The sequence below is a fragment of the Spinacia oleracea genome, chromosome 6 (assembly GCF_020520425.1).
Source record: "Spinacia oleracea cultivar Varoflay chromosome 6, BTI_SOV_V1, whole genome shotgun sequence".
Lineage (NCBI taxonomy): Eukaryota > Viridiplantae > Streptophyta > Magnoliopsida > Caryophyllales > Amaranthaceae > Spinacia > Spinacia oleracea.
The window spans coordinates 117,268,927-117,286,091 of record NC_079492.1 but is presented as its reverse complement, the minus strand read 5'-3'; the positions used below and the strand labels follow the sequence as shown (position 1 = coordinate 117,286,091).

Below are 17,165 nucleotides of genomic sequence, written 5' to 3'. Positions count from 1 at the left end.
TACGATATTGTTCCTTATTAGGCTGGACCGAAAAATATCTGATTGCGTAGATTTTCCCTCAATTAATTTTGCACGAAAGTGTTGGGAAAAATTTGATTTAATTGAGGCATGCACATAATCACCCTGCAGTTAAATGATAACATTATAAGTTAATTTAAGAAGTTTATTTTAAAATCATAAAGTAAATATTAGAAGAATCATATACCTCTTCGTCGATGAGGACCCTGTCCAAACTAATTAAACTATTTTGTTTGCGGAAGTTCACCACATCAATCAAGCGTGAAACACAAACTTTTATTTTCCAATCGTTCCTAGTGGAATTTAAATCATGGATCAAAGAAATAGCCATTGATAACCAAAATTAAAAGCCAAATATGTGATTGTGCAAGGGTTATGAATTGAACAATACGATCAATTTATAGGACTTAATCAATTATAAATAATATGATTAGAACTTTCAATATCTATCTTGAAGAGTTATAGTCCATTAGTATTAGTACGTAACTTGGAATAATGATTGGATTAGAATCCTATCTTGAAAAGGTATAGTGCATTAGTAAGTACATTGTGTTGATTAGAACTTTCATGATTTATATATACGTTATCACTTAATTATTATTAATTATTATTATTATTAGTTATCACTTAATTATTATTATTATTTATTATTTTTATTATTTAGTTTAAATAGTAAATTCCATATTCCTTAAGCTACGTGGTCCTCGATCAAATTGGTATTTCAATCTATGTAATCGTATACTTTCTAAACTTTGAATTGTATCTTTACTTTATATTACATATTTAATACTACTACTACTGCACCTATTTGATAACCGTTCGGCTTAAACTTCATCGTGTTTAAGGAATGGTGTTACGGAATAGATTTAGAATACATAGAATTAGAATACAACTATCATTCTAATATGTGTAGCAGCATTATTACGGTAAAGTTAGGAGTTAGTATTTCATCATAACAAAAGTACTACTTCTAAGTTAGAGTTTGGGTTTGAATTAGTTTCGTATACGTATGTATTATAAATACTGATTTTGATCAGTAATAATATTCAGAAATTTGAGCAATATTTGACAAGTGGGCTCCTTATAGAATTACAGCACTGATGAAAAGTAATAACTTGAAATGGGATAACATAATTAATTAAAATATCTATGTGACACATAATATTCACGTAGCACCTAATTAATATTTACATTATACTAAACCCGGTCCATGATATGGACCAGGAATAATATATGGTAGGAGTGTCACGTGCCTTTATTCAAGTATATAATTTAAACCATTAAAAAAAATTCTTCAGTTTTTGTGGTTTCACTTTCTGCAATTTCTCTCTCCTCTCTCAACTGCTCTCTCAACTTCTCTCTCCTCTCTCCTCTCTCAACTTCTCTCTCCTCTCTCCTATGCTCTCTCAACTGCTCTCTTTTCAGTTTCAACAATAATTTTTAGGTTTTGCATCGAAATCAAGTCAACAAATTACTTGAAATTAACTATGTAGTTCGAATTTGTGTTACAATTGTGAAAAAATGGTAATTATCGGTCATAAAAACGACGATGTTGCCTGTGCGACGATACATCCGGCAAATTTGTGTTGTGCCTGCTTTTGGTATGTTTTGGAACTTATTTTATTGTTTATTTGTTGAGTGATTTGAAATGTTTGTTGTTTTGTTGAAATTAGGGTTAGTGTTTCACATAGTTAGTATATAAATGATATAGTTACCTTTAATTGCGAAATAGTGTTTTTAATATTCATTGGAATGTTCGTTGTGTTTATGTTAGTAGTAGTTTTTACAGTAACTATATTTTTTAAAAAGTTACTATAACTTTAAAACAGTAACTATATGTTTAAAATAGTTACTATATTTTTTAGAAAGTTATTATAAGTTTAAAACAGTAACTATGTGTTTAAGATAGTTATTATGTTATTTAAAGTTTATAGTGACTTTTTGATAAATAATAGTTACTACAGTATACAATTACATTATGTACTATGTTATTTAGAGTATGTTTTCGTCCGCTTCTTAATTAGATAGTGAATATATGATTATAATGATTACTATATGTGTACAATAGTTACTATATTATAATAGTCACTATATGTTTTATATAGTTACTATATATTTGAAATAGGCACTATGTTTATTTTTTCATGATTTGTTATCATATGTTTATTTTCTTCAATAGTTACTATATTATTTATATAATTACTAGATGTTTGAAATAGGTATTATGTTTATTTTGTCATGATTTGTTACCATAGGTTTATTTTCTTTAATAGTTATTTATGTTTTATATAGTTACTATATGTTTGAAATAGGTACTATGTTAGTTTATTATGTTATGTGAATGTTTGTTCAGCGCGTCTCCTGTGAGACCAGTCACACCATCAACTTGATGGTGTGACGAGCGCGAAACCAATAGCGTACCTCCTCTAACACTATAAAAAAAAAGTAACAAATTTAAACTATAGAAGTAACATACTTAAACTAAAAAAAGTACCTCCTCTAAAATTATATTATAAAAAAAGTAACATGTCTAAACTATAGAAGTAACATACCTAAACTAAAAATGTACCTCCCCTAAAACTATTCCGTATAAAAAAAAAGTAACATGTCTAAGCTATAGAAGTAACATACTTAAACTAAAAAAGTACCTCATCTAAAATTATAAAAAAAAAAGTAACATGTCTAAACTATAAAAGTAACATACCTAAACTAAAAAAAATACCTCCTCTAATTTTTTTTTTTAAAAAAAAAGTAACATGTCTAAACTATAGAAGTAACATACCTAAACTAAGAAGGTATCTCCCCCGTATAAAAAACATAACATGTATAAACTATAGAAGTAACATACCTAAACTAAAAAAAGTACTTCCTCTAAAATTATATAAAAAAAAAGTAACATGTCTAAACTATAGAAGTAACATACCTAAACTAAGAAGGTATCTCCCCTAAAACTACTCCGTGTAAAAAAAGTAACATGTATAAACTATAGAAGTAACATACCTAAACTAAAAAAAACACATCCTCTAAAATTATAAAAAAAAAGTAACATGCCTAAACTATAGAAGTAACATACCTAAATTCGCAAGTGTGAACTGGTCTCACCATCAGTTGATGGTGAGGACAATCTCATATAAGAATTTGGGATGTTTTTTATGTTATTCTATATTATTAATGATATAGTTACTATATTATGGATTGAATTACTATATTATTATCACACCAACTATGTCTGCAACTCTGTAACTAATCAATAATATTTATAGCTATTATGTCTTGCATTATAGTAACTATATGTTTGGTATAGTTTTTTATGCATATTATAATGTTATTTTTATGTTCTTTGTTGTCCTATATGTTATTAGTAATAAGAGTTACTATGTTATGATCACAATAACTATATGATAATAACAATAACTATATCTGCAACTCTACTCGTATATGACTATCATTAATATTAAGAGATACTATATCATGTATATTAGTAACTATATGTTTTTAATAGTTAGTATGTTATCATTATGTTCTTTTTATGTTCTTTCTTTGTACTCTATGTTATTAGTAATAAAAGTGACTATATTATTATGACAGTAACTATATGACTATAACAATAACTATGTCTGCGATTCTGTGAGTATCTTACCATCGTTAAATCTAAGAGTTACTATTTGATGCATAATAGAAACTATATGTCTTACATAGTTACTATGTTATTTTTTCATATTTACATGTTAAATTATTAACTTAGTTTATATATTATTGATTCAGAAATACAAAGATGATACATCCATAAATGAAGTCGTGCAAAGAATAACTTATGCAAGGAAAACAAAAGTAGGAGAAGAAGAAAATCCTGACACCAATGAAGGGACGTGATGGTGAAAGGAGAGGACGCGAACATGTAAGGACATGACGTGTTGGTGGAAGGAAGGGACGTGGACGTGACGATTAGTATTTTTTAGTTCAATAAACATTCGAGTTTAATGTGGTTTATCTAATAGATGTAAATAATTAGAATGTCGTAGCTAAAAACAACTAACCATGTAGTTAATGTTTTTCTTAATTACTATTCAAGAGTTATAACTACTCTTACTTTTGATATAGTTACTCTTTTTTATTTCAGTGGTTATATGACATATAATAGTAACTATATAATAGAAAAATTTACTCTATTACCTCTTAAGCATCTATATCATATTGTTTATTTTATTTATAATATAGTAATTGTTTACAGTTAAAATTACTTTTCTATATGATATAGTTACTCTTTGAATATAATAGTTATTGTTATTGAAACACTACAAAATGAGGGACTTTTAGAAACAAAGTTTGGCAACGGAATTATGAAATGTTGCTAAATAGCAACATAATTTATTTTTCTAGTTTCCAAGATAAAAAGATGGCAACGAATTTTTTATTTGTTGCTATTGGAAACCATTTGTCTTGATATTTGTTGCTAGATGGCATCATATTTCTTATTTGTTTCTATTTAGCAACCAACTATGGCAACACGTATTTGATTTGCTGCAATTGGAAACAAGTCATTTTCACTATTTGTTCCTAGATGACATCATATATAGTTCTAATTTGTTTCCATTTAGTAACAAGATATGGCAACAAATACTTGATTTGTTTCCAGTAGAAACAAGTCATTTTACTATTTGTTGCTAAACGTAAAATAATTTTTTAAAAAAAAATTAAAATTAAAATAAAATACTTTTAGCAACACACTATGGAAACAATGTTTAATTTGTTGCCATTGAGAATAATTTATCTTGCTATTTTTCACTAACATGACATGGGATTTTTAATTTGTTTCTATTTGAAACAAGTTATGTTAAAATTCATTGCTAAATTATATGGACATTTCCTTTTTAAAAAAATAAAATAAGAAATACGTTTAATTTGTTTTAGAAAAACATCATGGTAAGTGAACTTTGTTTTGTTTCCATTAGAAACAAGTTTGTTTGATTTTTTTTTGTTGCCATAATGACATCAAAATTTATTGGTTTCCAATTCATTGATAAAACAATAAAAGTTTCTCGAACAATTTAAGCAAGTGGCAATGTCAATAAGCAATAGATATATGTACCACCTCCGTTCTATGAAGATATATATTCATTTACTATTTATATGGTCAAAATTTTTCAACTCCGACCATCATAAACCAGAAGTTTATTTAATCAAGTGTTGTTTTGCTAGATTAGTATCAATGTGAAATATCATAATATCATCTTTTACAATTTTATTTAACATATATACTTCCTCCGTTCCGGAAATATCGCACCATTTATTTTTTACACTATTCGCACTACGATTTTGACCATTTTTTGTGATTCGTACGTAAGAAAATTTTAGTCATGTGGGGGTCATGTTAGATTCGTATCGATATATATTTTCTAAATATTAATTTTTTATAATTTTTAATTGCACACGATTTGAGATATTAAGAGTCAAAGTAATGGTTAGAGAAGTAAAAGTCAACAATGGTGCGATATTTCTGGAACAGAAGAAGTATATAAGATTGTAGAAATCAAGGATTAAACATGTACATTGGAGACCTTGTAATATGCGAATGAGAAAATTGAATCTAAGAGTACGTGTAGGAAGTACATGTTACTTACTTCCCCTGTTCTTTTTTACTTGCATCACTTTGGCTTTGGCAATATTCTTATACTTAGTTTGACTTGAATTTTTTCAAATATATAATAATCAATGTCATTATGTAAAATGTTGGATTAGTTACTATACATATTTTCATCATTTTAACTTATTATTATTATTATTACAAACATAAAATTAGAGATATTTAATGGTCAAATGATTCATTACCAAGTGTGCTGGTCCAAGTGATACAAGTAAAAAAAACCAAAGGTAGTAATATAATTATCAACTAGTGTGTGGCCCGAGCGCTGTCCCGATTTCAACTCTCAATAGTTACAATTACAAATTCATTTGAGCTTAATATTAGACCAAGTACTTAATTAATCATTTATGATCGACTTATGTTAGGTCTAGTTAAACTAAGACACATTAAAATCAGGTGAATAATGCACCCTTATTATCTGATATTACTAGCTGGAACTGATCTCAGCTTACTTTTCATGAAAAAGTTAGTTGTTGAAGGGAATTTTACACGAAAAATGCTATACTAGTCATTGAAGTGGGTCCAATAACAATTTTGTTAACTTTGTTGGTAAAAATTGGTAAAATAAAATTTTTATTTTTTAAGGTGGTAAAATAAAAGTTTGAGTGTTTTAAAAATACACAAATTTGATTTTTTTTTTTACAGGTGAAAAAATACAAAAGTCCAAAATTTGTAGAGAATTTTAGTTTTGGCGGAATTCCAAAAAATGAGCGCCTCTCAACTTAATAAATTATTAACACACAAAAAAAAAGGAGAAGAAAAAGCTAGAACCCTAGGTTTTGAAGTCATTGTTCCTCTCTATCAAACACTTCTTGCTCATCTGGTATGAATATCTTCTCCTTCCTCGTTTATTTTTGTTAATCTAGTTTCTAACAATTTTCAAATTTAGATTTCATGGATCGAATTTAATTAGCACGATGAAAATTGAAACTCAATTGATTAAACTTACCTAATTTTTAAATTAAACCCTACAAAAGGAGTTCATTTTTCTCAATTCTAATGATCTAATCCTTTTCATTTTCTCACCTCCGTGGGGTCATACCAGAATTCCGGCTACTCGATCTTGCTTCTGAAGATGTCTAATTGAGTTTTCAGGTTTGTACACTTGTCTTTAATTATTAAAGTTCAGTCACTTATCTTTATTTATTGAAGTTCAATTATTTACAGTCTTTCTCTGCTTTTTTCCAATTGATCTTCTGAATTGAGTGGTTGAATTAGTGTTTCATGGTTGGGTTATATAAGTGATGAAAGTGTGTTAATTGGAAATCTAAAGGTTTGACAAACTTGGGTACGGTTTCTATCATTTCTGGAATAATAAAAGATGAATGCAATTATGTTGATTGATATTTTAGTGTGAATTGTATTGATATTATCAAAGAGTCCTTGTTTTACTTGATTAAACTACGCAAGTTAATCATATACCTCTAGTATTTACTTTAAAATCACCTTGATTCTATTAAATTTTACAATTTATAATTTGAATTAAAATAAAACAAGTAGTATATGCTACCTTAATTCTAGAATTTATATATACCATGTACTTTGTACTACGTGAAGTACTTCATCCTTTATTATCCTATATAGTGGCATAATTCCCTAAACAGACATAGAGTGGCTTAATTAAGAATAAAGTCCATGAAATTTTATAAATCCTGCTTATAGATGAAAAGTAAAGAATAAAAAGTTACTGTGTATGAAGTACTAGGTTTAGGGACGAAGCCAAGACTAAATTCTGTACTGAGAGATTAAAATTTTCTAATCTATATGTTCTTTTTATAGAAACTGTTTAGTGTTTACTGGTTCTAATAATGATGTGGCTGCAAGTGTATGCTTTTGAACCTAAAATTATAAGCCATCTGATTACTTTGGCTACTATACATAATAGAAACATCAGGTATATACCATTTCTGTGTTTGCTCGTCTTCTATTGCTATTCATCTACTACCTCATCTACATTTTATACCTGAATCAATTATATCCATGGTGTGCCATGGTGTGACTGGTTTGTATAATTATTGATCAATTGATTAGTATGTGCATATATTAGAGGTAATTGTTTTAATTTCTCAGTCTCTCTGTCCGGAACCTCACTGGCTAATTTGACGCATTCACTCATCAGTTATTGAGGCATTTGCACCAGAACGTGTGATCTGCGACTTCTGACTCACAACCAGGTATTTCTTACTCGTCGTCTTGATCATTGATGTTGCTTATCGACTTGATACCCTATATGTTCTTCTTAATTTTAGAGCATAATTTTAGAGGAGTGGCTGCAGTATTACCAACCCACTGAACCCTGGTCATGCTAAGTATTACTGTTACATAGAGCAGAATTTAGGACTGACCTGACCTGACCTGTTTTGCCTTCAACTAGAAAAGGGTGAAGAGTGTAGTGTGTAAATTGTAATGTGTTTGTTCATTTTTGTCAATGAATCTCACAGTCGTTTTCATATCAATTGTAATGTATTTTAGATATGCCTTATGTTTTGTTGTTGCTGTTTTCTTGCACTTGCTGCCAAATACACGAGATTGATAAATGGATTAGATTGACGTCATCGTGATAAATTTTGTTCTTAGTGGAATATATGAACTGCAACCAGTGGAGCTTATATTTACTCATAACTTACTCTCTGTATTTTAAAGGAGGACAAGGGAACTTCTGATCTCAAGACCACCAATGCCAGACTCAAGGACACAGTGACACAGGTTGTAAAATTAAAACATATTGTTCAACTGTAATCTTTCTATCCTTGTTGGCTTGTATTTTCCCCTGCTAGTAACCCAGCAAGTGTTTTTATTTCTGACTTAGGTCAAGTCGAAACTTGTGCAACGATATCGTTCTCTTGTGTACCTCTTGGATTGACGCACATTTGTACAAGTAAGATAATCAATTACTCTTGTTCAATGTTTTAAAGCAATTTAGATTATAGTTTAATGGAAAATTTCCTAGAAATTATATCGTGGACTCGTCTTTTAAATTTTTCAGATCTTTCTAGATGCAAATATAAATCTATACATGCACCCTTGCCTTGTCTCCTATAGTTGTTATGTATTTGTCTCTGAAGAATGAAGCCATACCACGTAAATACATAATTTGCTCGCAATTGTTATTTTCAATCGTAGATGGGCACACCAGTTATCAAGTAATATTGTATTGCTATTTTCTTTCATTAATTCTATTTATTTTGAAATGCCAGGCATCTCAAATTCGATCTTGTCGAGGAATCATTGGATACAATTGATAATGCAGCTGTAAAGACAGTGAATGGAACTTCTATTTAAGGAATGTTGCTTGGTCAACACAATCTACATTTTGGTTTCACTTGATTCCCATTGTATATTTTTACATGTCAGTTTTGGGTTTTTTTTTGGAGAAAATATGTTGTAAGTTGGAATTGGAAATTGCCAAGTATATATATTGACATATATGATTTCTATCACATTTTGGGAAACATATATTATTTTCCATAGTATTTTGTAGGTTCTATTGTGGTTTTATGTTGCAATATTAATTTGCAGCTGCATTTCTTTTTCAAAAATAATTCAAATACATTCGCTACGCTTTTTTGTAAAGAAGTGTGGCAATTGATATATTCGTTTGCAGCACTTTTAGGAAAAGATTGTGCTAAATGACTTTTTTGCCCACATTTTTTTGGCGCGGCAAATGACATTTTTCAATTTTCGCCCATGGAATGCAGTAAATGAGCCTATTCGCGGTAAATCCCCTTTAGTCTACTAGTGATTTTTACAACTATAATAAATCATCCGTAGCTAATGTTAGCAACCAAATATAAAATTTGTTGCATCTACTAGAAACTAAAACAAATATCCGTTGCCATTTTCAGAAACCAATCCCGCAAATTTCATTGCCATTGCTAGCAACTAATATTATAAATTTGTTGTTATTTTTAGCAACTAATGTTCATAAGTCGTTGCTATTGTTCGAAACCAAGGTCAACAATTTGTTGCCAGTGTTCGCAACCAATATTTAATACTTCGTTGCTATTTCTAGCAACCGAAGTTAATAATTTGTTGCTATAGTTGGCAACGTATTCACAACACATGGAAACCAATTTGGCAACCATATTTCAAGGATGCAAAATGGCAACAAAATAATTTGAGATTTGGTTGCTAATATCATATGGCAACCAGCGTTTTAGTAACCATTATTTTTCGTTTCCAATCCGTTGCTAACTAGACTTGGAAACGGATTTTATCAAAGTAGCAACAAATTTGAGGTGTTGCTAAAATGACTTAATTTTGTAGTGAAATGGCTATATTATTATTTTTTCCATAGTTACTATTCTGAAGATATAGTTACTTTAGGGAACATATAGTTACTCTTTGGATAAAATAGTTATTCTTATCGAAATGACTATATATTTTTTTTTCGTAGTTACTATTATGCAGATATAGTTACTTTACAGAACATATAGTTTCTAATTTTTTATATTACATTATTTATTTTATAATATATTTCATAGATATTGTTCTACAATTAAAATTACTTTTCTATATGATATAGTTACTCTTTGAATATAATAGTTATTGATTATCGAAATGGCTATATTATTATTTTTTCCATAGTTACTATTCTGAAGATATAGTTACTTTACCGAACATATAGTTACTCTTTGGATAAAATAGTTATTTTTATCAAAATGACTACATTTTCTTTCATAGTTACTAGTATGAAGATATAGTTACTTTACAGAACATATAGTTTCTAATTTTTTATACGAAGTATTATATTATTTATTTTATAATATACTTCATAGTAATTGTTCTACAATTAAAATTACTTTTCTATATGATATAGTAACTCTTTGGAAAGAATAGTTATTCTTAAGATATAGTTACTTTACGGAAAACATAGTTACTCTTTGGATAAAATAGTTATTTTTATCGAAATAACTATATTTTTTCATAGTTACTATTATGAAGATATAGTTACTTTACATAACATATAGTTTCTAAACTTTTATATTATATTATTTATTTTATAATATACTTCGTAGTAATTGTTCTACAATTAAAATTACTTTTCTAAATGATATAGTTATTATTTGGAAAGAATAGTTATTCTTATCGGAATGAATATATTATTATTTTTTCATAGTTAACAACTTACTATTATGAAGATATAGTTACTTTACCGAACATATAGTTACTCTTTGGATAAAATAGTTATTCTTTAAATGTTAGAATTACTCTCCAGATAATAGTTACTTTAGCGAACAAGAATTTATGTATATTTACTCTTTAAATGTTACAATTACCCTCCAGATAATATAATAACTCATTTTAATTATATTACATATGTAAGAATGTGTATGAATGTTATGACTCTTTGAGTAACTATATTACGTATAAGTATAACTATATCAATATAAGAGTTACTATATGATCTATGCAAAAACTATATCACATATATTCATAATTATAAATTTAACGTTGTTGTATGAATATTCCAGTAACTATATTACATATATGTATTACTATATGATCTATGCAGAAACTATATCACATATATTTATAGTTATAAATTTAAAGTTATTGTATAACTATAGAGTAACTATAATAATATTATAATAACTATATCAAAATAAGAGTTACTATATGATATTCGCAGTAACTATATCACATATTTTAGTAATTATAAGGCAAATTTGCCAAAAACAACCTTTTAAAACCTGATTTTTGCGAAAAACAACCTTTTAAAAATATTTTTGCGAAAAAAGACCTTAAAGTAAAATATACTTGCGAAAGACAACCTATTTGGGTTTTCCGACGTTGACCAAAAATTTCCGGACTTGACTTCGCCGATTTTGCTATTCCCAACCTCTTCCAACCCCTTTACCGACAAACCCATCAATGTTGAACCCAAAGATCCCGAAAATTTAAAAGAAGTCTTCCGTAAAATGAGAACTAATGGGTTAACTAGCATTGCAGTCAAGGTGTTCGACGAAATGTCTAAGAATGGTTTAACCCACGAAGCGTTGGAAATGTTCAGGGAGATCAAAGAAACGGGTAAAATGCCCGATGTGGTGGCCCACACTGCTGTTATTGAAGCTTACGCTGGTGCTGGACAATGCAAGGAAGCTCACAATGTGTTTATGAAGATGTTGGCATATGGGGTTCTTCCCGATGCTTACACTTATAGTGTGTTGATCAAGTCGCTTGCTGCAGATGGGATGATTATGGAGGCTAAAGAGTATGTGTTGGAGATGTTGGGGAAGGGAATGAAGTCGAGTTCCGGGACGTGTGTGGCGGTTATCGGGGCATTTGTGAGGGAGGAGAAGGAAGAGGAGGGAAGAGAGTTGTTGAAGGAGATGATCAAACTTTTGGCTGGATTTTTTTGCTGGATTTAGGAGAAAAATGGAAGGAAAGAGGTTGGGAATAGCAAAACCGGCGAAGTCAAGGCCGGAAATTTTTGGTCAACGCCGGAAAACCCAAATAGGTTGTCTTTCGCAAGTTTATTTTACTTTAAGGTCTTTTTTCGCAAAAATATTTTTAAAAGGTTGTTTCTCGCAAAAAAAAACAGGTTTTAAAAGGTTACTTTTGGCAAATTTGTCTAATTATAATATTAAAATCATTTTTTTTTCTTCGTCATTCATTAAGGTTATTTTTTCACTCTTTTTTACATTTTCTTCTTCGTCATTCCAAGTGGACCAAGAGTATTGCTTCGTCATTCATTAAAATTCATTCATTAAAATATTTGGCTAAAGGACGATCGAAATTGTCTTGAATCTTGATCCGTGCATCTGTCGGTCACCTAGCGCTGGGGAGGCATTGATGCCAATGACCTTGGATGTTTATGGAATGGCCGTAACTGTTGCTGATGTTGCAAGATCTGGTCCATTTCCAGTCCCAGCACTTGTTTCAACCTTGCTTATTTACGAGAGAGAAGAGAGAAACTAGAGCTGAAAGAGAAGATGTAGAAGGAGAGAGATTTCGAATTTTAGGGTTTCCTTTGAATTGGGCTGCGTTTTTTTTTGGTATTTGAGGTCACGTGAAATCTTCTGGTCTATCACTGCGTATTTACAAAAATACCCTGGTCCATGCTAATTATAGCGTGGACCGGGTCCATACAAGTGGGATTGCCTAATTAATTATCTACGTGGCATTTGATTTTTTTTTAATTCAAAAATAAATTAGAAATCTTATTTTTCATTGGTCGAAACCAATAGTAATCCTAGGTGGCGCTCTAATATTTCAGCAAATATGCCTCCTTTATATATATATATATATATATATATATATATAAGATTTATTTTTTATTTTAGATTTATTTTTTAATTATTATAAAATCAAACACTATAATAATTAAAAAATAAATCTAGATGGAGTTGATTTATTTTTTAATTATTATAGTGTTTGATTTTAGATGGAGTTGTATATATTAGTAATTAATTAATTAAAATATCTACGTGGCACCTAATTAATTATCTACGTGGCATTCGATTTTTTAATTCAAAATTAAATTAGAAATCTTATTTTTCATTGACCGAAACCATTATTAATCCTACATGGTGCTCTAATAATTCAGCAAATATGTCTCCTTTATATATATATATATATATATATATATATATATATATATATATATATATATATATATATATATATATATATATATATATATATATATATATATATATATATATATATATATATATATATATAAGACTTATAAATAAATTATTATGTATTTTGGGATGTGAAAGTATTTTTTATTGATAGTACAAAGTTATTCAATATCTTTATTCGTTCAAAAGCTCTTGCACGCACAAGGTGTGCAATAAATTATTGTATACCATGATAATTTATCTAGTTTTTTGTAACTTTTAATATGTTTTGATTAACTTTTATATTATATGAAAACAAAGTTGATAGATAAACATTTTAAGTAGTTAAATGATTAATTTTATACATTATTAGTGATTTTAACGAAATAATTTTTCTTAAAATGAAAAAATTTATCACTAAAAAATAGACAATTTTTACCTATATAAAAGTAACTTTTAAACATTTTGAGTAAATTTTTACTTCTGTGTACGATATTTATTGTATACCACTCGTAGATAAGAATTTGTGTTACATGTTTTATTTAAAAGGATGTCTGACTCGATTTAATTTTCCCCCATTATTCCAAAGTAATAAACTCGTACTAGTATAGAACCCGTGCAATTGCACGGTTTTATAAGTTTGTACTAAATAATTTGAATCAGTGCTGTTTTCTGATTCTTTCATTTAAAAAGTTACGGATTGTATGTAATTTACATAAGTTGTCATTTCTTTCTTTTTATTATTTTACCTTAGCACAATCTAGAACCAATATCGATAATTAACATCGTACACAGATAGGTATCCTATTTTGAATCGGTGAGGTCGGGTGTATGATCGAATTCATATAATCGGCTTGTTAGGATCCTACGAATTTGATAAAAAGAATAATTAAAATGCTACTTCTTATCATAAATTATATACTCCGTATTTGTTTCAAGTAAAAAAAAAAAAGATTAACACTTAATTAAATGGCATAAAATGCAAAGTCCAAATTTACCCATACTATCGATTTTATAGCATTTGTTTAACTTGGGTATAGTATACCCATGAGTCCAAGTCTAACAAGGATAATTTTTGTTATTATTAATTTTGTGTGAAAAGGGAGGTAATAAACCCCAAAAGAAAAGGAAAAACTACATTAAGCTAGAAATAAGAACAAAAACAACAAAGTACCAAAACAGAACCAAACAAAAGAAACAAAGCAGAAGCCCAAAACTCCATCACCTAGCTTGCGTTCAAGCCAACCTCTATAGTTAAGCAAGTCAATATTTCATAGCCAGCGTGTCTCCTGTGAGACCAGTTACACCATCAATTTGATGGTGTGACGAGCGCGAAACCAATAGTGTATCTCCCCTAAAACTATAAAAAAAAGTAACAGATCTAAACTATAGAAGTAACATAACTAAACTAAAAAAGTACCTCCTCTAAAATTTATATAAAAATAAAAGTAACATGTCTAAACTATAGAAGTAACATACCTAAACTAAAAATACACCTACCCTAAAACTATTCCGTATAAAAAAAGTAACATGTCTAAACTATAGAAGTAACATACCCAAACTAAAAATACACCTACCCTAAAACTATTCCGTATAAAAAAAAGTAACAAGTCTAAACTATAGAAGTAAGATACCTAAACTAAAAAGGTACCTCATCTAAAATTATATATATAAAAAAAGTAACATGTCTAAACTATAGAAGTAACATACCTAAACTAAAAAAAAATACCTCCTCTAAAATTATTAAAAAAAAAGTAACATGTATAAACTATAGAAGTAACATACCTAAACTAAGAAGGTATCTCCCCTAAAACTTCTCAGTATAAAAAAAGTAACATATATAAACTATAGAAGTAACATACCTAAACTAAAAAAAAATACTTCCTCTAAAATTATAAAAAAAAAGTAACATGTCTAAACTATAGAAGTAACATACCTAAACTAAGAAGGTATCTCCCCTAAAACTACTCCGTATAAAAAAAGTAACATGTATAAACTATAGAAATAACATACCTAAACTAAAAAAAATAACTCCTCTAAAATTATAAAAGTAAAAAATAACATGTCTAAACTATAGAAGTAACATACCTAAATTCGCAAGTGTGAACTGGTCTTACCATCAGTTAATGGTGACAGTCTCATATAAGAATTTGGGTTTCACAACATAACTTATTAAAGATTATTAACAAAATATTCAATACCTTCTCTCAAAATTATTTTCATTAGCATTGTCAATTTCAAGGTAGTCCATCTTAGAAATAATTCCAGTAGAAAGGTAACCAAGCCACAAAATCTAGGAGAGATAAAGCTTCATAGCTCCATCATTTGCCAGTAAAAAGAAATCTTTGTAATTAGCATCAAACACCTTCTATGTCCTCTTCATCTTTAGGATCAGAAGGTGTTTCTCACGAAATTGTTTGATTGGGATGAAATTCATGTAAGATCCAATGTAAGTCTTTACATTCATCATAATAAAGGTTTCCCATTCAAGATTATTTAATTATTAACTTTATATGATCTTCCAATGTAATCTGATCTATTGTTACGATCTACTCCGTATTTTATTAATCTGGACATCTTTTTTGCCAATTAATTCTTCTGAATTTACTCTTTAAGTTTATTCTAATTTGTTCATAATTGTGTCAATATTTTTGTCCGGAGTTGAACCAAGTATTTGCATTTTAAGTTAATTTGACAAATTTAATAATTTGTAACTGAAAATTAAGAAAGTTTATTAATTTTATACAATTTGTTCTTGCATTTGGCTTTGTATCGTAGTTGTTGTTTTGTTGTTTTGCACCAGCCACAAGGTAATGTTCTCGAGTTTTAAAATTAAACAACCATTTTAACACATTTAATACGTGGTAGATTCTTGTAAAATATATTCCTTCGACATTATACGATGTTCAATTTTTTGGCATTTTTTGTCAAATATGTATTTATAAGAAATCATTAGTAATAGTTTTAATGAATCTGCCTGCTCCTGAACTCATGAATTTCAGGTATGTCTTCATTAATGAATATCTTTGTAGCAAAAAGCGAGTTTGACAATGAAACTTCACCTTCAAATAGAAAAAGTCAAGTTAAAGTCGAACAAATTTGATCCTGAAGTGACCTCAAAGAAAAAATATCACAAAAAAGAAAAAAGTGTATTACCCTTAAATTCCTTTATTTTAGCAAACCGGATTATAGCAATGACACGTTCTTTACTTTCATGATTCTTATATTTTGACATTTGCTTAGCAAACTCCCTAAATAATGCGCACTTCAATTTGTTATTGCTATCAATGACAAATAAAAATTTAAACATGTGAACAAAATAGTAATACGAATTTGTAATTAAAAATTGAATTTAAAGTAATCAACATGGAGAAAATATTATACCTTAAATCTCTCATTTCTATTTGTAACTTCCAGTTTGACTTAGCATCCTGCTTTGCTATGTTTTCTTTATCTCCCATTATGATAACCTCACCGATTACATCCGAATTCAAATATATAGTTATTGCAATAACATGTATTTCAAGATGCCCTTAGTGATGCTAATAAAAATAAAAAGAATTTCACACTATATTTCGTACAGGGTCCACAGGCAGAAAATTTCGTAGTGTATTTTAGTTTAAGTATAATTGTAGAGATTTCACACTATATTGCTTAATTCTTTTACTGTCTTCCTTGTAAAAATGTTTACAATCCTCTATTATATAGCATTAATGAATATAAAGTATATAAAATACAATGAACTTGTAAATAATTATTTGCCTCTTTACTCTATAGATTGTTTGATGCCCAAATCAATTTTTATATGGGCAAAGTTTGTGAATCAAGTTATACATATTATTATGTAAATGATTAGAAGTTTAATAATTGCATTGGAATTACATGAATGAGATCTCAAAAGGTGAAAAAAAAAGTTTAGGTCCTGAAAGGTGAAA

At 28.5% G+C, this 17,165-nt stretch overlaps 1 protein-coding gene and 1 long non-coding RNA gene across 3 annotated transcripts; both read left to right on the top strand.

Moving 5' to 3' along the window:
* The first annotated feature begins 6,357 nt into the window (after positions 1–6,357).
* LOC110796069 (uncharacterized) lies at positions 6,358–9,102 on the top strand. Of its 2 annotated transcripts, XR_002535507.2 has the most exons (6): positions 6,358–6,485; positions 6,708–6,757; positions 7,733–7,836; positions 8,306–8,368; positions 8,472–8,540; positions 8,860–9,102. It is a non-coding gene; the product is annotated as an uncharacterized lncRNA (long non-coding RNA). The 2 variants fall into 2 exon arrangements; XR_008923606.1 differs by having other exon boundaries at positions 8,306–8,540.
* Positions 9,103–9,326: 224 nt separating this feature from the next.
* Positions 9,327–12,033, top strand: LOC110781009 (pentatricopeptide repeat-containing protein At4g38150-like). The gene is made up of 2 exons (XM_056832677.1): positions 9,327–9,378; positions 11,432–12,033. The coding sequence occupies exons 1-2, from the start codon at positions 9,327–9,329 to the stop codon at positions 12,031–12,033; spliced, it is 654 nt and encodes a 217-aa protein (XP_056688655.1).
* The last annotated feature ends 5,132 nt before the right edge of the window (positions 12,034–17,165 follow it).

Bases quoted from the DNA above. Each gene is read 5' to 3' on its own strand.
- LOC110781009 (XM_056832677.1), top strand. From the start codon at position 9,327: ATGACATTTTTCAATTTTCGCCCATGGAATGCAGTAAATGAGCCTATT. The intron at 9,379-11,431 runs GTAAATCCCCTT...TACTTGCGAAAG, and splicing joins AGTAAATGAGCCTATTCGCG to ACAACCTATTTGGGTTTTCC.